At 40.3% G+C, this 22,821-nt stretch overlaps 1 protein-coding gene across 1 annotated transcript in view; it reads right to left on the bottom strand.

The window, feature by feature from the left end:
• Window positions 1-172: 172 nt before the first annotated feature.
• Window positions 173-22,821, bottom strand: part of uba7 (ubiquitin-like modifier activating enzyme 7) — a 42,751-nt gene continuing 20,102 nt past the window's right edge. Inside the window, exons 22-24 of the mRNA XM_074645250.1 lie at window positions 4,606-4,707; window positions 2,836-2,918; window positions 173-1,319 (exon numbers count right to left, since the gene is read on the bottom strand). Coding sequence (XP_074501351.1) covers window positions 1,106-1,319; window positions 2,836-2,918; window positions 4,606-4,707 — 399 coding nt within the window. The 3' untranslated portion in view covers window positions 173-1,105. The remainder of the gene's footprint in view (window positions 1,320-2,835; window positions 2,919-4,605; window positions 4,708-22,821) is intronic.

Genomic DNA, 22,821 nt, shown 5'->3' with positions numbered 1-22,821 from the left:
CACAGTTGGCGGTTGGGAGTGAAATCGACTGCTATAAGAAAATAAATATATTATCAAATGTCAGCTCAATAAAAAAACTAAAAAGCAAGTATATTCAACAGGACCTTTTCCTGGTTAAAATGGGAGGGAAGGGAGATGAAGTATATTAGTGAAGTACACAGATATAACGTGGTTCCTCAAAGACATATTTAATGAATAAGTATTTCAATCACAAACAGCATCCTTCAATCACAGGCCCAATTACACAGTGAATAAATAACCCCCTATGAGTAGTTGCCTTGATCATTTCAGAGATAAATAAAGCCAACTGGAAGAGAGCATTGTAAATGTTAACATGAGGGTGTGGAGTGAAACACATCGTGAGGTTGTGGTTAAGTGCGGGACGTGCACTTAAGCCATCTGAGGACAGACGAAGACTCTGCAGATGAGTCCAACTTCTCCACTTTGACCAGATCTGGGATTCTTATTGGAGGAGAGGGGGGTTCTTGTGTGCTCGGAGCAGGATTTAAGCAAGTCAGCTGCGCTCAGATGGCAAGAGCACCCCGAATCGTCACAGCACCGTACTTACTGTGCCAACTGACTGCACCCCTTCAGCATCGTGCTCAGTCTGACCTGAATTAAACCTTGAAAGCAGGCCGGTACTGCCCCAGCAGCCCCTGATCATCTAATCCATATGCCTTGGCAAGCATCTTCACAACCTCTTAGCCTGACCGCTCAAAAGACACATTTTACATGTAAATTAAAACCAAAAGTTAGCAAGCAGAACTTCACAGTTACATTTCTGGTACTAATAGTAAGGAAATTAAAGTTTGCCAAGTTTCCGCTTTTGCAGTAAAATAATAAAAAAAGAGGAAATGAATATCAATCTTTGTGCATTTTGTGGTATTTTTTGGGGACATGGCTACGTGACAGGACAATAGATTGAACACTGTCATCTTCCACCTTACATGACCAAAGGAATGATCACAGTATGTCAGTAAAATGATGACATGAAAAGAATAGATAGATAGATGCTGAAAAAAAAACCACTCAGATATTAATATTTGTAAACAACAGCTAAAGCAACAACATGAGGATGTTTTTAGCTGATATGATGTCACAGTGCTTAAATTGCTTCGTCATATTGAAGCGGTTTCATGTGACACCTTTTCACCGGACACTTTGTGGAAACTTCTTGTTGGTGGCATTGCGGGAGCAGGTATCTGATAGGTGGGACTGTCTCACAGTCCTCATCTTCAGTAAATGAGGGGATCAACTCCAGCATCTTCTTGTGTGGAGGGATATCCTTCTTGGTGACCTCCCCCACCAAGTCAGAAACACTGCAAAAATATACAGTATATATACGTTAAACTTTGTCTGGGAGAAGAGTAAGAATGGAAAAAGTATCAATTTAACAAATTATATAACATTATAATCATAACTAATTTAAACACACGTGTACATTCATTTAGCTTTTAAAAAGTGTCTTCTCGTCATCAACATGGGGCATATATATTGTTGTTTCCTTTCAGGAGATTTGTTTTTCCTTGTTATCAACAATGAAAAGACCAAAACCAACAATGAACTCATCCTACTAACTAAGTGTTTATGTACCCAAGGCTTGATATAGCGTATTCCCCTGTGAGATAGACCACCATAATTATTAATGTCACTCCCACATACACCATTCTGCTGTAGCACACAAAACGTCTATTAATCCGAGGCCGAAAAATAGTTCCCAACAAATATACTATGTACTCTTGTTTATGTAACGTTTGCAAAAAACTACAGTGCCCAGCTGTTTTAGAAGACTATTCAATCTGTTTTTTGTTTTTTTAAATGAACTATATATTTGTGACCTGCTTTTAAGGATTTACATCTTCAGATGGAACGAATGGGCTTGGGGCCACAGACAAGGGAAGGGAAGTCAAAAAAAGTACTGAGAATGTACTGTTGGCTTTGGACTTTTCATGGGCATTTTTGACAATAACAAAAATATAAAATAATAGCATAGCAACTATACAATTAAATGATTTTGAATGTTATCTGACTTTTTAAGTTTTAAGCTTCCCCTCACTAGCCCAACAGAGGAAGCTTGGAGCAGGGCGACTGCACAGGAAGTGACTACTGGAGAGGACATTTGTCATGTGCGGCCTGCTGTCCACATGGCCGGCACTCTGCCCCTTTCCTCTCCGCCTGCAGCGTAATCTAACCACAACACCAACACCAGTTCCCCAGAGACGTGAGCGTCACAAACAGACATGGACATGCACACAATGTGTTTCAAGATAAACATGAAGGCCTCACAGCACGACTTAAACAAAGAATGATTGCAATCAAATATTTTCAATTCACCCATTAGATCATTGCCTGTAAAATTTCGATGTGAAATCTGATTTATGACCTGATCTATGACTCCTGCTGAAATCAAAACATCCCTGAGGGTGCATATTCTGCTGTTGCACAGTTCTTGACGAGTACAGTTCACAGCACGCAGCACCTGAATCATTTCAAACACCTCAAGGCTTAAAATTAGCTGAACAGGCCCAAACAGCGTGACTTCTCAGATGCAGAAAAAAAGGGTTCACACTAATTTAACTCTTTAACTCTTATCCTCAACAAACAGAAGGAAACCCGAGGAGGATCGGTCTCACTCGTCAGTGTTCAGTGATGCATGTGAGTGTGTCAACAGGCTCTCTGCACACGGGCTCAGAGGAAACACCTCATCCTGCCATTAGCCTCTAAACAAACAAAGGGAGGCTGCTTATTGTGATTGTTTATGTGCGCAGGGTTGCGTGCCATGTGAAGCCATGCATATGCAAAATTGCAAGGTAAGTTTGTCTTAGCTGGACATACCTCTTCTGGAGCCTCTTTTCTTGCCCCACGTATAAGATAGCTGGTCCATAGAAGAGAGCGCAGATAGTCAAGCTATATTTATCCTGCACAAAGAAATGATTCAATAAAATGTACAGTACAATATAACAAACAATGCATAAAAAGAGATGAGAGTAGAGTATCTCCTGTCGTTTCTGCAAAGACAGCAGCTCAGGAAGCTCTTCAGTGTCTCCAAAAACAAACCAGGAGGAACCCGGCCAGTCAAAGGTTAAACGAAACCTGGAACAAATATGATCGCTCGCCAATTTATTTTTCCCTTTGCCTCCTCAGAACAAACTCCAGCAGAATCAATAAACCAAACATCTGTTCAGGGCAAGAATGTGCATGCATAAAAAAAACAAGCTTGGAGTCACGCACTCAGACATTTCTGTTGCAAGTGACCTATATCATATTAAAAAGACAGTGTACATAAAAGCAATAGGACATGGTTTATGCTACATCACATTTTCTTGTACTTTACAATGATATGCAGACTAGTATCCTGGTTACAATTGGTATATCAAGTATCTTCTATAAATGTACATTGTATTCTGGGATACTATGGTGTGCAATCCCCTCATCATCAACCACTTTACGTTTTTAGTTAGAAAAACAAACATTACGATGTTTGGGATGGTGGAAGTGACAGCTTGACATTTCTCAGTGCTGTGGAAACTCTTGTCACCTGTCCAACAATTTGACTTAGACAGAAGATCAAATTGGAACAGTCCTGCCATGTTTATCTACTCATCTCTATTATAAGTATTTTGGCGTAAATTTTGTGCAAGGCAGCATCTTAGTTATTAAAGATACAAGATTTTATCCAGTTGTTTCAGATTATCTCAGTTTACCCATCTAAGCACATTCCTTGTCATAAAATAGTAGTAGAGGCCTTAAAGGAAAAGTTTGACATTTTGGGAAATGCAATTATTCACTTTCTCGCAGAGAGTAGGATTAGAGCCGTGGTTCCCAAACGTTTTCACGTCAAGGACCCCTAAACTGACAGAAATTAGACAACAGACAGACCCCCATTTGATAAGATTTTGTCCCAGGGTTCCTCATCTGATAAGAATTTTGCTTTTACATTTGTTATTACATAAAGTGTATGAAACCCATGACCAAAATACTCATGGGTTCTGTCATTGTGTTACTTATGGATGGAACTATACTGAAAATAAATTATTCCTCTTTTTACTGGGGACCCCCTGGAACCCCCTCAAGGACCCCTGGGGGTCCCCAGACCCCACTTTGGGAACCACTGGATTAGAGGATTAGAACCACTCTCATGTCTGTGTGCTAAATATGAAGCTACCACAAGCAGCTGGCTAACTTAACTTAGCACAAGAACTTGAAACAGGGGGATTCAGATGGCCTGGCATTGTCCACCTACCAGCAGCTCTAAAACTCACTACTGTGTTATATCTCAAAAAATAAAGTGTAAAAAGGATCAATCTTGTAGGTTTTCTTGCAGTAAAAATACATTAGGCATTATTAGTGAGATGAGTATGTACACAGAGCCACTGGAAGAAAGTTTGACAGCTTGACCTTCCTCCAGGATGGGAGAATAGAGTCCTAAAGTTGTGAATGGAAGGTGTAAAGTGGCCAATCATTTCAAACAATGGCCATTGTGTGCACTGGAGGAAGGTGAGCAGGTTTAGCGATAAAAAAACACACACACATAAAATATGCACTCAGTAGCACAGGGTGTGAAGAAAGTGTGTTTCCTTGCTGAGAGGAATAAGGAGGCCGTACCTTGATATACTGGAACAGATCTCCCAAGGTCATTTCCGGCTGACCGCAGCGTCTGCCCTCAACAAGGAAGTCATCCCACAGGGTGTATTTCTTTCCTGCGACCTGCCGATGGACACATTACATACACCAACACACACACACACAGACAAAGTTGACAGATGAACTACTACTTGCTGTGAGGGATGTGCAGAAAATGTTTGTTTCCATAACAAGAGTCCTGGACCCCTCAGCGGCAGAGGGACTGCATGTTTCATCACTGTGTTATAAAGCAGCTGAGAACAATCAGCAGCCCCCTGAAAGCTGCAGCGCAGACCCGAACAAGACGCGATGAGGTCAAGAAGGTGCTTCCTCATGTATGATGAAGTGACCCTCCTGCTTTTCTCAAGTTTCCATCTACTCGATTCTCGCAGTTTTACAACCATCCTACTCTTGTGAAAAATACAAGCAGCCATGTCCGTGTAGTTTGGGGCATATGATTCATGCAACTTGAGAAAAAGTTGAAGAATGTTGCTTATAAAACCTGCATCTGTGTGAATATAAATGTGTTGCTCTGGGCAGTGAAATAACAACATAGGAAACTTTCCAGACACCTTGCCAGATTGCACTTCAAGTAGCTGAAGTTTAAGCTTTGAGGGGCCATTTTTATTCTGGATTTCCTGTAGTTCTCGGAGTCTTCTGTGGTAAAGTGACACATTTTAAATCTGGCTGTTTAAACTGGGGATGATAGTGTGTCTATAATAGCAGCGTTTATCTCCTGTCCTGTTTTGCTGATAGATGTAGTACATTGTGCTGAAACAATTTTTTCCAATTATCATGAATGACCATTTTGATAATAGGGCTGTTCATTGAACCTCAATGCTATTTTTGTACCGACCAAAATGTGTCACAAGAGCATCCCAGCCTAGTTCTGAGAGCTGGCATCGAACATCTGGTCACATTTGTGTCATCTTGTTTATTTATTTATTTAATCAGATAGTTCCTGATTTAAATCAAAACTTGCAATACAAGCTTCTTGAACTACAATTACCGCCTCGCGGTTGTATACCTCCGCCAACCAGTCAAGTTGCAGTTTACACCCATGTCTGTCCAAATGTCATCACTTCATCATTTTATCCCTTTAGAAATTTGTGTGAAATTGTCGTAATTAGCATATGAATTCTTGAGTTATGGCCAAAAACGTGTTTTGTGAGGTCAGAGTAACCTTGACTTTTGACTTCAAAAATCTAAATGGACTTGGCATTTTATATAGCGCCTTTCTAGTCCTCCCACCACTCAAAGCGCTTTACACTACATGTCAGCATTCACCCGTTCACACACTGATGGCAGAGGCTGCCATGCAAGGTGGCAACCTGCCCATCAGGATCTAATCTAAATACTCATTCACACCCCGATGGCACAGCTGGTTAAGTATCTTGCTCAAGGACATTTAAGACACGTGGACTGGAGGAGTCTGGGATTGAACCGCTGACCCTACAATTGGAAGGCGACCCGCTCTACCTCTGAGCCACAACAACCCCTTCTAATCTAATCAGTTCATCCTTGAATCCAAGTGGACGTTTGTGCCAAATCTGAAAAAATTCACTCAAGGCTTTCCTGAGATATCACGAGAAAAGGGCGGACGTACGGTCACAGTGACCTTGACCTTTGACCAGCAAAGTCTAATCAGTTCATCCTTGAGTCTAAGTAGTCATTTGTGCCACATTTGAAGAAATTCCAGGCGTTCCCGAGATATTGCATTCACAAGAACGGACCGGATGGACATATGTACAGACGGACAATCCAAAAATATAATGGCTGTCAACTGGCGCGGAGGCAAAAAATGGGGTTTTGAAGAAAAACATGAATTTTCTCAAAGTGAGGTATCAAAAAAAGTATCATTTCAGTATGAGTACCAAAACTCAGCTATCATATCAGCACAACATTTCTTCTAGTTTTATATCAGTTTGAAGACATGACTTTGGGCTCTGGGGATGTTTTTTTGCTTCTTTTGCATGAACCGATAATGAAAATAATCGTTGTAGTTCTACATGTATGTATGAAAACAATGAGTGGACTGTTGCTAAGTGTTGCTTTACATTAAAGGGAGATTTTCTTTTCAGTCAATAGCTGAAATTCATTTGATACATCAAGACCATGACGCGAGAAGCGTGATGAGAGTCTTGTGAGTCCAAATGAAGCTTAACAAACACAGTCATTAATCGAGAGAACATCACAAACGAAACATCTCTTTCTTCTTCCTCAGGCTCCACTGTCACCCTACATACAGCACTGCCGTCACATCTCATGAGGTCTGATTTTAAGACGGATAACCCGACAGCGACAAGTTGTACAAAGTCCTGACACACAGACCGATCAATTCAAACCCCAGCAAACGTAAACGCTGCTGTTTCTTGTGCCTCTGGACAGATATTGATTTTCACAGGCCACAACGCGCTTACCATAAACATCATAATCTACACACGTGTAGGAGAAAACATCACCTGACCTGAAATGAGTCAGGACTCTTCACATGCAGAAAACATGTCAAAATATATCACGTAGTCGGACGACCCTGATGACACAGGCGCTGTCTGGTGAGAGAAGATGTGAGGATCAAAACTTGGCTCGAGACGTGAATACCGAAACCCCGGCTAAACCTGGGTCCAATTATCTCTGCTCCAGCAGCCAAGGGGAACTTTTAGACTAGCCCTCACAACTCCCACCACTTATGGGGTTTGGGGTTATGGAGACACACTCGAGGCATACTTCTCCTTAAGTCTGACAGGGTGTCTAGGTCCTTTGTCCCGTTTTCAGACAAAGTACGTTTTGTTTGCAAAATGCACTTCTTACCCCTGGTCATGTTAGCTTCTGCTTTTGTTTATGCAGAGTGAATTATCAGTACAACCTCAGACTTTCCATGGCAGAACAGAACTTAAGGCTGAAGATGCACTTGTAGTACAAAAGACCATTATTTCAAATGATCCTGCAAATGCAAAGTCATTGTCAGACACTCAAACTTTAAAACGGACGTCCTTTGTTCAGTGGTTCCACGCCAGAGTGTGCAGATGCTGATTTTACACAATGCTAAGCAGGCATGCTGGCTATTTTTATTCTCTCCCCTCCCTTCCTCTCTCTCTCTGATATCTGTCGCACAACTCTGGCAGGAACCTGAATCCAATCAACTACCCCATCAGTCCGTGTGTACCGTGACGTCAACTATTCAACACTATAGCAGGAAGAAAAAAATCGGCAAGAACGCTGGAACCAAACGGTCCGCTGGAAACAATTACAAATGGTTTCCCACAAGCACAAATACAGTATCTTTTTGTCATGGAGCCTCTACCATAAAAAAACAACTAAAATGGCCCAATGAAGCAGTTATCTCTGGAGAAAGAGAAGGAATGTGAAACAGAGAGTTATTGTTTTCCTCTTAGAGCAACATTGAACCAAATTGTCAGTGTGAAATATAACACAAAATCAGCTTTATTGGGAGCCCAAAATGCAATTCTCTTGCAGTATATAATATATAGACACATCTTTATCCAACCGTGCTCAAGGTGGACACTGCCGTCATAACAAAGACCAATCAAAAGGTAGAGCTGCTCACCTGCTATACTGAAAACCACGCAATTGACAAATCCCTGCCAAGTGCTTCTTGATTGCTAATCACACCTGCAAAAAAATCCAGCTTTGGGGTTGGAGTGTCCATCTAGGAAATAGCAGGCTGGGATTTTTGAGAAGGCTCAAGGTAAGTGCATTATAAATAAGTATCTAGTGTGTATGGCAATGCACTTTAGAAATGGTTAGAGCTAAACCACAGCACTAAAGAGACACAAGATAGTCCCCTACTTGACAAGTTGTTCAACCTCAGAAAATCCATATTTACTGATTTAATATTGGCTACGAGTGTGCTGTGTTCAAGTACTGTCCTATCTCACTGTGTGTCTGCAGATCCAGAGGTCTGTCTGGACATAAAGCAGAGCTGGCAGTCGGGATTCATGGTGGTTGTACTACACGGAGTTTGACTTCAGAGGATGAGGACGAGACAAACGGCCACTTGACGGGCCTGAGTGGAAATACAGCCACAGTGGTGGACATAAAAGTTTATACTCTGTCTGCTCTGTTGTTGGAGGGCAGCCAAATCTCTCATCTGCTGTCCACATACTGTAGTCCGTATTATAAATGGAGCTTTGAACTTCCCCCTAAAACATGACACAGCTGGTCTTTCTAAAACAATAAAGGAACACAATGAGATTTCACTTCACTTCTCACTTCACTAGTTTCCCTGATGCTATGGATAACCGCAGACATCATTTGAATGTAAACTGTCCTTAGCATGTACTGTATGGTGTTCGTATCGACTCCAGTCACAATTTTGAAACAGTTTTATTTTCATGTAACAGCAACACAAATAACTGTAATGCTTAATAATGTAATATCCCTACTTTACTGCTTTATCATCCTCATGTCCTGAGATTCAAGGCCAAATACAAAATGCGTCACTGTCCTTGACGGAATCTACGTTTGTATTCTTTTTTAAATGAGACCAAATTCTTCCAAATTTTCTATCAATGTTTGTGGCTTCTGCATTATTACATTAAATAATGCATGTTATACTGTATATTCACCAGCACTAAAGTATGTGGCCTGTTCAGATAAGAAGTTCCCCAAACATTTGACATGAACAGCCCAAACTTCAGGCTGCTTCCTCTTGTTAACAGGAAGCCTGGTGAGCTCCCCCGCTCTTCCTGACAACTCTAAATGTAGACAGAAACAGCTTCCAGGAAAAAAATGAATTAATTTCATCATAAAATAAGCCACATAGCCCTTCATCCTTCCAAGTTCCTGGTCCTAAAACTGTAAAACAGGACCAGATATGAATAAAGAAACAGATGACTTTAACACACAATAAACCATGTGTCTGCAGTGCAAATTCAGGGAAACTAAAAAAGTTTTACTGTTCTTTATGAGGTGAGATGTGACCTCATTTTAATGTATTTTGTTTAGGTGGTTATAAGAAAACAATGTGTTTTAGATTATGTTATATATATATATATATAAACTGCAAGATGCTTAAAATACCTCAGTTTATTTTATTATTCTGTTTGCAACACCACATAGATTCATATTCAATTCTATCTAGCACTTTTAAGTCAAAAATAACCTTTCATCAGTAGATGTAGGGCAACGTTCAATGAAACCTACACTTCAAATTTACAGAATTACATGATCAAAAGGTCAGAAGGATCTGGCTTCATCACAATGAGTCACAGCACAGTCAGAGAATCTCTGAGAAGGCCTGAAACAAAAGTTGTCCAAGCCTGGCGGTCACAGTCTGGACCCACAATCAAACAACTTCTCAAAGGGTAATAGGGGTAATACAAATCAGTATCATTTTGTAATTAAACTTAAAAGGTGCCTCAGCATGGCTCTGAATGGTCGGAAGACTATAAAAGCGCTATATAAATGCAAGTCCATTTACCAAAGCAAATAGTTGTTTGATGCTATATTAATGCTCTGAATATCGTATAGAGCACCTTTAACACTAGTCTTCTTTAAATGTATTGTTTGTCACAAGGGTGTTGCTTCTGCCAAATTTTGAAATCACATGTTAGAATCAGTTTGAGGTACTTTCAATATTAAGTGCTTGAATTTAGCATTATTAGATTTGTGAAATGAAGAGACCTCCCTAAGGCAGTTTAACAACACAGGACCTGATACACAATAAAGTCTCTTATGATAACGAGGGCTACTGAACCCAAAAATAGACGCCTCTGAGATATACGTGAGGGCATGGGAATGTTGTGCAGCCAGAGGAAGTTCAGCCGAGTGAACCTGATAAGGAGGTAGAATGAATCCAAGTCGGATTGCGATCCCCTTCAGGGAACACAATCATGCTGGTCATTCTGCACAGGTCACTGCATGTGGAGCGTAATCATAACGTGAGGTTCTAATCTTGCCCTTTAAGACAATGGAGCATTTTTGGAGACAGGAAGCTGTAGGAAAACCTTTATAAGTCCTCCTCCCTGCAGGCTGCCACAAGAAACAGCACTGCTGAGGCACGCTCCTGCCTCGGCTTCATTATCTGGACAGAATCCCAACAGTGGAAACGTTTTTACAACCCGTTGTGGCTAGAGGCCTGCTTCTTCAAAGGCAACGCTTTTCCTTTGGAGGGCTTTACAGTGAGCTTTAGGGGAGGCAGATGGAGGATCTGTGTGGTCTTTTTAGATGATATTTTCATCTTAATCTTCTTTAGCTTCCCTTTGCTTCCATTTCTGGTTAATTTCAGTAAGACGCCTCGTCCTAGATTAGTCCTTGACTGAGCCTCAAAGTCAAGCCGTATTTCACTTCTGAACATATGGTAGTGATGCTGCTGTCTACTGTATATGCTGTATACTGCAGTAAAAGCAGGGTTAATTCAGATATACTGATATAGTCAGTCTTTTTTGTGTCTTTTTTTTGCTGGGTTGAAAGTAATCAAAGATTCAAATTACTTTATATAATATCAAACATACATTTAAAGATGAGCTGGCACTTTATCTCCTGTAAAATCATATATACTATTGTTAAGTGTTGTATGAGACAGTTTTAGTCACAACAGCTTTACATAGAATCTTAAAACTATTTTATAATAAAGGAAACAATATCCTTTAAAACTAAATCTAGGAAGAGTCTTTCATGTTTCAAACAACCACTGCATGTACTGGAAACATAAGTGGACAATCCATTTCCTCTTCAACCGTCCAGTATCAATACACCTTCCTTTACGTCATACCTACAGTACAGAGGTAATGGGGATGCGCAGTGATGCTGCCAATTACATCACAACATCAATGGATGGAAGCTCACAGCTGTAAATGATCTACGAGGTCACCAGAGCACTTTTGGAAGATTATAGTATATCTATCTGAATGTGATTGTGAGTGTGTTTAATAAGGAGTAACACAGAAAGTGATACAGACTTTGTAGACTCGTTTGATGCATTACCATTGTGAAAAAATAATTGTGAAACAGCAGAATTCCATTAAACTATGTTTATGCAATGTTTTCACATGAAACCAGAGTTGCTCTAATTAATGTTGTTACTCTTTCACACACACACTTCCCAGTAATTACTGGGTAGTCCATTTCACACATGCAGTCTATCCCTGAAATGTTCAGGAACATTTCCTGCATTCGGTCATGTGTGAATGGGAGCAGGGATCGATATTCAGGGAAGTCTGTACCGCCGCTTTTCCACCTCAAGACGGATGATGCTTTCATGTGGAGCGAGCGAACCAATCACAAGACTCCGTTGATGACATATTTCAATCTGCAACTTGATTACGGTTTAGTGTTTACGCCAATGCTTTCATGGGTGATTTGACTTGTCTCGTAATTGTGGAATATTATAAGAATATTGGAACCCGACAAAAACAGCTCCTCGTTCGCCACGTTCCTGGAAATAATAGACGTAGATCCAGGCTGCGGTCAAATAGTTTTTTAGCTTAGGAAGTATCCTAACTGAGTGAAATGACCCTGAAGTATCTAAGTGGCAGCCATGATAAGAGCTGTTAGAATTCACTAAACACTAAGGAAAGGTGCTTCAATGCTTCCTCATACTATATCTCCTTTAGCACAGGGTACACTGGACCATTATTTATGACAACTGCTACTAGCATAATACACCTGAATCTCCTATTAAACTGTTAGTGGTCGAGCTGCATTATGGGTAATGTAGGCGCCAGGTTTTGACAAAGAAGAAGAATGTGTGTAATATAAAAGACAGTAACTTTTGGTTCTGCTGCATCGATTTGTATCCTTTTTTTTTTTTAAACTGTCCATCACCGACATGTTATAGGAGTGTAAAGCTAAATCGGTGGTGTACTCTTTCAATGTAGACTACACCACCAAAGACCATTACAATATCATATGTGAATACTATTTTGAGGTAGATTTATCCTAATCAGAAATGATGCTGAAGAGCAGTTCACCTAAAGCTACAGAAACATGTTTGTTTGTGTTTTCCTGTATGGCCTTTTTATTTTTTTACAAAGGGATAAAGAGTACTGTCATGTAAAGTGTGTTGTTTGTCTGATCGGGAGTGTCATCTGCTACCTGGTCACTATTGATCACCACTCTCTTTGGACTGCAATGAAGAAACAGATGGCTGAGACCTCCAACTGCTCCCTCCAGCCTACTGCAATTATTACCCCAACACCCCAGAGAATTGACAGGATACCAGCCTTACACACCATTAAAACAATACGTCAAACCAAATACATTAAAAATCAGTATTAAAGACTTTTTGTATTTACAATCATGAACTGTATGTTTTAAAGGCTGACTATAGAGGTGCAGGGTGGAGGAGGAGAGCTCAGCAGACACTCAGGAGAGTGCCGAGTTTGACACACAGACTGAAAGCAGCCCGTTGCTTTTGAAAGGTTCCCATTGACGTGTAAAACAGCAAACAGAATCTCAATGTGATTGTCTTTCAAATGAGAAGATAACAGCACTCCGCCTGACTGAAAAGGACCTGGGGCAGAAGGACTGAGTCAATAAAATGCTCCTCTTACAAATGGGCCACTGACATGCTGGAGCCTGCAAAGATACTCGAACAGCAAATGTCTGATGGACAAAATCACAGTTATAAAGCAATGAATTATCATCAAAATGCTTCAAAGTGATGCATCTGATAGTCCCAACACAAGACCAGGAATTATGCATCTTATGCCTCTTACTTAATTACCAACATTTGCAATACATGCAAGTAGGATTGGGCATTTTTTAAGATGGAATGATGCACTGATAAAACAGAGGTCTTGTCAATTAAAGTCTTGTATAAGTGATCTTCTTTGACACCTATTGGATTATTTCCTGTACAAAATGGCGAAGAACATTGATTTCTTGTATCGTAACCAAGTACACTGTGACTGCTATGATTACTTTAGCACATACTGTTTATTGATATGTAGTATGGAACTGGGACACACATCTGCAAATGTGTCACCGGGATCAATTCCATAGCAATGCACATCTCTGAACATAATCAGTTTGTCCTCCGCTGTTACATCCCAGCATGTACCATTGATTAAATGCTTTAGTAATCAAAGGTCACGCTCTTCGGTTACAGGGTGTAATGCAGTATATACACGTTTTGGTCCCTGGAGCAAGTTATTGACATCTGTGGGTCAATATGATGTCCAGTTCTTGTCAGCAGTTAATACGCTGTAAGGTTATCTGATGTTGGACACAAACAAATAAGACACATGACACTTCCACACCGCTCTCAAGGTATTGAACACTTAATGTGGCCAATCAAAACTGCATCTGGCCTGATACAACAGAGGAAACATTGCTTACTTTAAGACATGATCCCAGGTTTGCAACAACCTTAACTGTGCTTTTGCACACTTCAGAAAAGAGACAATAAATTGTAACGACGTCGGTGATTTCCTCCACCAGCAGCTTGACATTTACGGTATTGAATGAAATGTCTCAACAACTATTGGATGGGTTGCCACAAAATTTGGTAGAGTCATTCATGTCCCCGTCAGTATGAATTGTAATCACTTTGGTGATCCCTTACTGACTGGAGGCCTGCACACTTTGCAGTTGCACAAGCCCATTGCAGGGCTTCTTTTTGCTGTAAACATGGAACAAAATATAGCCATATTTCAAAAAGCGGCCTAAAGATGACTGAGCCGTCACTGCCTGAGCCACTCAGCTTTGCCAAACAGACTGCTGCCAATTGGTGTAAGTTCCTGTCTCATTCATTATAAAGGAAATTGAGGCAAAACCATTAATTTGCTCATAAAAGCATACAATTTACATAAAATCCATGACAAACTCTCATTAGGAGCTATTAATAACCCTGCAGCCTCAATCTGTGGATGTACACAAACTGTTTCAATTCCTTTATGAGCACATTTCATGTGGCTTTTAAGACCAGTAAAAAAAGTTACTTTATTTCTATTTCCATTACAGAGCCAAGAGGACATGTGTATGTTGTTAGTCGGTGCCTCATGTGCACTGCATACATAACCACATACCGTCTGCAGACAGACAGCAAGCAGACAGACTGTCCTGCAGTGCCTCACAGAGCAGAGGACACAATTAGCCACATGTGACATTATCATTACAAACGGTGAGGTTTTGTGTTTACATATGAGGTAACAGATCCTGTGTGTGTTGGTAGAGAAAGAAAGGGGGTGGGGGGGGGGAGGAAGCAAGACGTGACTGAGTACCTTTAGAATTCAGAGTTAATGTGTAAATTAGTAAACTCATGACATCAGGAACAGCTGTTAAACTTAAATTTAATGTCACCAATTAGAAACCTGTAGCCCATCTCCCGCTAGCATTGGTGTTGTAATGGGAGAATAATGAAGCAGGAGGACAGAGACCTTTAATAACTTCCACATGGTGCTTACACCGAGTCCAACAGGCCTGAATAAAAGAAGTGGTGGGAAACATGGCAAATCCTGGGGCCAACAATGGATGAGAGAAAGAGATAAATGGAAAGATGGAAAGCCAAATTATCAGCCCTTAGTGAGACCCTAAGTTATTGCTGTTTTGTGTTGGTTCCCTATACACATCCTCTACTATTCTACTGTAAAGAGAATAGATAAAAAAGCTCCTTCCAGCTATATTTGAGTCTGTATACTCGTCTGAAAATAAAATTAAAGACAATCATTTTCATCTGCTTTCAAGGTTTATTTAACATTCCACTGAATCTGCCAGATGAGACACATGTTCAACACCACAGAGGAACAAAATGAACTTATTATCACAGCACACAGCTGAGGTATCAAAGCCGACACAATGTCAATATTCAAAAGCTCTGTTCTAACGCTATTTAAACAGACGAGTATAAAAACTGACGTTTAGACCATGCCTCACAAAGCCAGCTTTATTATCTTTTCCTGCATGAAAAACAAACAAACCCACAGCAGAAGTATTAAATCCTTGAATATACTTGATTAAAATTAGCTTCAGATATTTGTGAAGGTTGTAAAAATAATTTTGGAGGTACACTTTAGGTGAAAACATCCATTTAGTGTGGCGTGAATAACTGATTGTGTTGTTAAGCTTTAGTTAATGTTGGCATACCTGTCATGCTTTCCGTTCTCACACGGAGCATGTGCATGTTATGTGATAGTGTGATGTTTTAGTGATAACGGGGGCTGATTCACCACTCAAATCCGCTGTAGACTGTTGATTTTTAAATGAAATGACAACTGTAGCTCTTTTTAATGTTTCAAACGGACTCATTTTAAAATGGAAACCTTGTAAAAGGATCTTAAATATGTAGTCGATGGCTACATAGGCTATATGATATTGTGATAAAAGACTGAAGCTAAAGCTGCAAGGCTGAGGCAAAAAGTCAGCATCCTAACCAGTTACCTCATTGCTCCCATCGATAGTAAGCTAATAAGTGAGACATACTAACGCCTGCAGCTTACGTTACACTTGTTCTCTTTTAGTTTTGGTTTTGGTGAGGCAAAAGAAAAAAGATACCTCCCTCTGAATGTTTTATACTTCTAGAGCCCCATGCACACCCTATGATTAGTTACGATTGCTAGACTTTGATTGGATAATTGTTGTTTGGGCGAAATGGGTTGCAAATTTAGTAATTAACGCTCTTTCATAAATTGTGAATACTTTATTCCATTTTTATATGGGCTCCTCCATGAAGGTGAGAGGTCAGGGTCAACTGCAGGGTAGTTCACTGCCTTGCTTAAGTGAATATGGTGATGCAGCTGGTTGAAGAGCAGTCTGTCTAACCAAAAAGCCATACTGCATTGTGTTTCTCATTAAAAACTCGGGCCTGTGGCTTAAATACGTGTGAAATGAGAAGATAGTTGAGGATAATTTGAACGAGCTACCAAAAGCCTCTGGCTTTTTAATTTGGCTAAATGGGGAGCATGCATGCTGAGTTTATGAGCCGTACCACATATGTTACTAAATAAATCATCTGGGTAGCTATCTTTAAGTAGACTTTTATTTAAATGTGTCTGTTGTTACATAGATAAACAACCCGTGTACAGACATAATATTGTTTTTGATGACACAAATGGGAAGCTAATGATCTGTGGGGAACTAAAGAACAGCAGTGACAGAACAACAACAGATGACTTAAACACATAAGGCCAACCACACAATAACACCAACAACAAAAAAACCTGGAGGACAACAGAAGGCACAAGCCGTCTTTGTTGATCACAGATTACTCATTATCCCGTGAGCACTATTCATGTCTGGGTCTTGAGTTACAAACTGCACAATGCAGCTCCATGCCGGAGCTCCCAGAGGAATATGAAGGCCTTGGATCATGTTCACCCCGTTTCTTTACTGGCACAGTCCGAGGAGGCCGACACAGATTTAACCACATGTGAAGTAGCCTAAATCTCCCCCCTTTGTTGTTTTCTTTCTCTCTTTAAGCCAGTCCCTGTAATGTGTGTGACAGATGTGAGACCTTCAATTATATAAGTGCTCAAATCACAAATCATCTATAGCTGCAGGTGTCACTTTCTCCATGTAAAACAACACACAACCATCCGGGATACTCAGCATAAAGTGCAAACATCCTTGTTTCTTCCTGACTTCTCAATGTGCATGAAATATCAAGAAGGCTTTTTTTGCTAAGCAAGTTGTAAATGAAAAGTTATTAGAAGCAGAGGCTGGAGCAGATGAACACAAAGCCCCTGCCTCCTCCTGGTGCTCTACAGACCATACAGCAAGATCACCTAGTGCTCCCTGGGAAATCTGGTTTCAATACACTGCTTCCTGTGAAGGCAGGAAATAGCCGTCATTTCTGCAGGCAATTAACAAAGAACTAGTGTGAGCATCGACCTCGGAGTGGCTTTCCTTGAGATCAGGAGTGTTGCCTCCAACACTGCTAATTCAATTAGAGACCGAAAGGGCAAGCCGGGGAAGAGGGGCACCGAGGGAGCGTGAAAGGGCACGAAGCTCAGGCTAGGGTGTGGAGGATGTGTGCACAGACATGGAAGAGGGAGTATTTCCATGGCACACAACCAGCAGGCAGCCGAGCAGACGAGTAAAGACAGCGTACACTGATACAGAGAGTTGGGCAAGCTGCTGGAGGGGTTAAGGATGGAGCTATTTAATACCCAGCTGAAACACGTCCTCCTCTGCACGGGCCTCGGGTGATGTTTCACTTCACATGTTTTACTGAGGCTGCAGCTCAGTTACAGCTGCAGGAGCACGGCACTCATTAATCTTTGTTGTACTTGAAATATCCTTTAGTGTCTGGCGAGGTTTTGTTTTCTGTAATAACACGCACTGTCTATGACCGTGCAGCCATACATCGCATCAACTACTCTATTGTACAACAAAGAGTGCATTCAAGCAGCATTCATTTCTCATTTTTTGGCCACGTGAGGGCAGTGAAACAAGCTTCTTTCAACTTATTATAATGTATTTTTGACCATGAAATGACTATAAATCCAACATTTATTCTCCTTTTTAGCTCTTGTGTGGTCTCCAGCCACGTGCTGCTGCTGCTGGAAACTGGGTTGATGAGATGGGCTGTACAACCAAAAATAACCTGAAAGACACTAAAACACTATGTAAAACTGAGGGAAATCTTTCAGATTACAGATTACATTTAGTCATTTGACCCATGGTTAATATAAAACTATTGATGAGTACAGCTTTAATTAATTGGAAACTCACACGTTGGATGTCATTGGACAGTCGTGTCTCATTTCAGTGAGAAATTCTTATCACTAGAATGTCTGTCATGCTGTATTTTGTTATTTCATATGAGCTGGAAAGATTCATGTGTTACTAAATCTTCTCAACACAATAACAGATGAGGTGCCGACAGTCGAGTAGGATATTCAAATAACTTAAAGACTGCAGCTTTAAAATTGTGGCAGCAACATCTGAGCCAAGTGACAACAAGCTTTTCGTGGATACGGTATATGATGATGTCTAAGGCAGCAGATTTTGTGGGAACATTTCTTGCCTTTTTAGAGATATGCATCTCTGTGAGCTTGCCAGACTTGCTACTCCTTTAATGGCCTGTGCCTTGGCCCCCCGACTGACAAACATAAACACAAGGAGGAAAACGATACTAAAAAAATCGCAGTGTTGAGCGCACAAGGACAGCCTTCCATTTGTTTACATATTTCTGCCTCCATAACAGCAGCAGGGGAAGGCCAGGGGGACTTCCTATTTTGGGAAACAGCTGCTTTAAAGCAACAATTTCTGGAAAAGGGATGGCATGGTGGGAGAATGAGCAGCAATCTATTTTAGTTAAAGAGTCTGTGAGTAAAACAGTCATGTGTCGACCGAGTGGTACACAACCACATCTAAAACACCTTTTCCGAAAGCCTTCAATCAAAACAACCATCACACTGACATATTTTTTCCACTACAGAGTTGTGATAATGCCGGTTGCATTACGATGACTGACAAACATCTGGCAATGCTGTGATGTGGTGGTTCAGAAACACTCCACTTTGGGTGAACACCCGGTGGGCCGCCAGTACGACCAGTGAGATTTGAGTGTTGTTACTTGATATTAATGAACTGAGACTGATCTCATGAGGGGAGAGGTCTAAGTCATTGCAAAAGTAAGCTGAGCTCTCGATGCTGCATGTCTGATCAGTGATATTTAACAGCTGCACGTCTGTGGTTGCTTCAAAGGCGAGCTAATAAAACCTCCTTTAATCTCAGACAGATTAGAGAGATAAGAGAATATTAATAGCTATGTTGTTTTTGTTTCTGCTTTTATTACTGTGGGCTAATTTCTGCTATTATAAGTAATCTATGTTTACATCCTTCATGTACATCCTACTTTGCAGGGTTAAAATATGTATCAAGAATCACAAGCAGTTATCCCGTTACGTGATGATGTAAGGGCGATACTGTTTCTAAATTACTTCATTTTGGTATTTCAACACTGCGGTGGGGCGTTGTGGGCAAAATCTTCTATCCTGATATACAGTAGGTAATTTCATATCTCAATAATGATATATATATCGCGATATAGTATGTTTTTTCTGGTAATTAAAAAAATAAATAGTCTACATCGAATAACCACATGGTTAAATCTATTTTTTGTATACTCCTGTGTGAATGAAATACTTGACAAATGAACAGTACTGAGTATTTTCTCATTTAATTAAGAACTTTAGTGCAACAACAGTTTCAAGAGAAATTATAGAGAATAAATAAATACATAAATAAATATTTAGCTATATGTTTACATTTATACACCCAAATACAGAGTAATCTGATTAAGACAATAGTTTGATTTAACTACTCTGGGGTATTCCCATAAGCAGAATTCTTACCAATTCAGTTAACCAAGTTAGTATGTGCTTGTTATTATCAATTTAGACGACGTAGTTGTGTATATCATAATATCTCAATATGTGATTTCATCATGATATGATTCCATTGAAAGACGTTAAATTATTATATTTAATTATCGTCCAGCCCTATTAAAAACGGAATTTTTTTGTTACTTATTGGCCAACATATATGCAGATACGAATATACCTGCAATAAGCTAACATCAACCGATAATATTGTTCTGGCATTTATGGGTCAAGCTCCAGTCTGGAACTGATTATCAAGGTATTTAATGTGATACACAACATACATTTTGAGTAATCATATAAACTACAAGTACTGATGCTATTTGATATTTTGCTATGTGTGTGCTGAATGAAAGTGCAGTTACCTATGTGGATAATATACTAAATAGAAAAAGTGGAATATGTTTGAGAAAAGGAGCAGAACTGATTTTTCTAGAAGGTATCACAGACACATTTAAACTAATTATGAAGACTAAAGACTGACATGTTTTCTTTGGCAGACATTAGAGCATCTCCCACTCAGATGACTGAAGATTTGGCAGCCAACCATCTTTCTCTCTCGCTCTCTCTCTGAGAGCAACATGTGTAACAGCACATGTGTGTTCCTCTTTTACTAGTGCCAGATTTGTCCCCAACCTTGAAACCGCTGATCCTGAACCAGGGCCGAGCCTCTCTCCTCTGGTGGTGTCCTATCTCTCCTCTGGTGAATAGAACCAGGCTTAAAAGCTGATGCTGCAACACTATAGCTGAAAAAGCTTGGGTCTGAAAAATCTAATGTCTGCCCATCCCTCTGACTAAATGATTCAACACTTAACGATATAACCTCTGGCTGCGATGATGTCAGGTACTCTGTTTGTGAGACTGCAATCATTCACCGAGTGTATCCAACGCTCCATGCTGCTTGGGCAACGTTGTGTTACAGCCAGCAAATTTTAGAAGTATGTGCAAACACTTTCGCTGACCAAGTTTACAGACAGCAACTGTGAGAACACCGGGGTCTTTGTAAGTAAGGAAGAGGGCACGCCTGGAACTTCAGAACTGCACAGAAAGTCACAGCTGCCTCTGTCATCACAGCAGACTTTAATGCAGCTGCAGCATTTTTGCCTGTAACCAAACCTGAAACCAGACCTACACTGTCTCACAGCTCCCTGCCATTGCACCCTCACGTCCCAGAGGACACAGTTACCCCACTCGCTGACCCCCAGTGACCCCTGTCTGTCAGAGGTTCAACGCTCCGAGTGAGAGAGCTGGCGAGGGCAGCTCCAATATCGGATTCCCTCCAGAGGTGAGACATAAAGTGGTGCAGGGATGATGTATTTTTGTAGGGCAACCAGGAGGTTAACATTTCCCTGGTTCCCTCGACAAAAACCCAATGGGATTTTTCCATTGGCTTTTTGATTACTGCCGAAAATAAGCTCTGTGGCGAACACATGTTTATGATACTTACATGTTTTGTTCAACAAGATAATCTCCACAAATCAACACCACTTTATGATTTTTGAAGCAGAAAATGTAATCGCCAGAAGTAAAAAGCTAACGTTAGACTATAAAGGAACCACACCAAGGTCGCATGTCTACTTTACTTTTGATACTTAAAATAAAAATTTTCTGATAACACTTAAATACTTTTACTTAAGTAACATTTTGAATGCAGGTATTTTACTTGTAATGTAGTATGTTTACATTGCTGCATGGCTGCTAAGTATATAATCTGAATACTTCTTCCACCACTGAATGTAGTGGAGCAGAAGTATAAAGTAGCACAAAACATACTGCAAGCAACTTAAAATTGTATTTAAATAAAGAACATTAGTTACACTATTATTATTATACTTTATTTTTTACCACTGGAATTTTGTAAAAACAACAACACAGTTATACGCATATCATTCTGCTTGATTCTAATACATTTTAAAAGTGAGCTTTCCTTTCTGTCTCCTCCACAGAATGAGCACGTGATTATAGACAACAAGGCTGTAAAGGTGGACGAGTCGGCGTGATGACGTTAAGTAGTGTCATTTAGCCACTTTTTTAAGACACGTAGAAGCTTGAAAATTCATCAATGGGGTATTTACTGACATATTTTATATCGTTAACCACAGACCTTATACCAGGCATCTAACTAAAAACCCATTAAAAAAAACCATTGTCTTTGAGACGAGGGAACCGGAAGTGCTAAAATGAGAACTCATTTCCAGGTTTTAGGACTCATTCCAGCACTCTATTGAAGGAAAAGCAGTCGGGCCTGTAAGGGGGCAACAAAATGAATCCACTGGATATCCCCTCAGACTTGACCTAAAATGTGACCCTAAGAGTTGCTTGGCTTTTGAATCTGGCTGGTAGCCATTTGGTGTTTGTGTTTTAAAGCTTGGCCGATACAGCACAAAGAACTTAGTATGACCTCACAAACCTGGTATAACCTCAAGCGTTGGGGTGAATTTGATCCTATAAGGACTCCGTCCTAAGAGAATAAGCTCCTGTCACTTTTGCTTTGAATTACAATTGCCTTAAATTCACTTAATTTGTGCAAACACAGAAGCAGACATGGGTTTGTTTATGCCTTACCTGCACTGAAATGCCACAAGGATTATACTGAGCTAGCTAAAGACTTGGCTCATATGCAAGAGATTGACAGTCAGTAGTGGTCGCTTACTCTGAGAGCACTCATTCATGACTTAATGCTCTCCAGCCAGAGAGGAAGGACGTAAATCTACAAAGGGCCAAACAGATCTATCCCCAAAGTAGACGGGCTTAAATTATAAATATACAGTATATACAGTAAGAGTCTGTCAGGCTGTATAAAGTGCCTTATTCAGGTCCTATATGTGACTGACTGCTTTGTAAATCTTGTCCCTAAACCCACCACGATCACTGACTGTAAGTAGAAACGGCTGTGGGTGTATAGAGC

The sequence above is a fragment of the Sebastes fasciatus genome, chromosome 1 (assembly GCF_043250625.1).
Source record: "Sebastes fasciatus isolate fSebFas1 chromosome 1, fSebFas1.pri, whole genome shotgun sequence".
Taxonomy (NCBI): domain Eukaryota; kingdom Metazoa; phylum Chordata; class Actinopteri; order Perciformes; family Sebastidae; genus Sebastes; species Sebastes fasciatus.
Note: the sequence above shows the minus strand (reverse complement) of the source record. Positions and strands in the feature narration are given on the sequence as shown.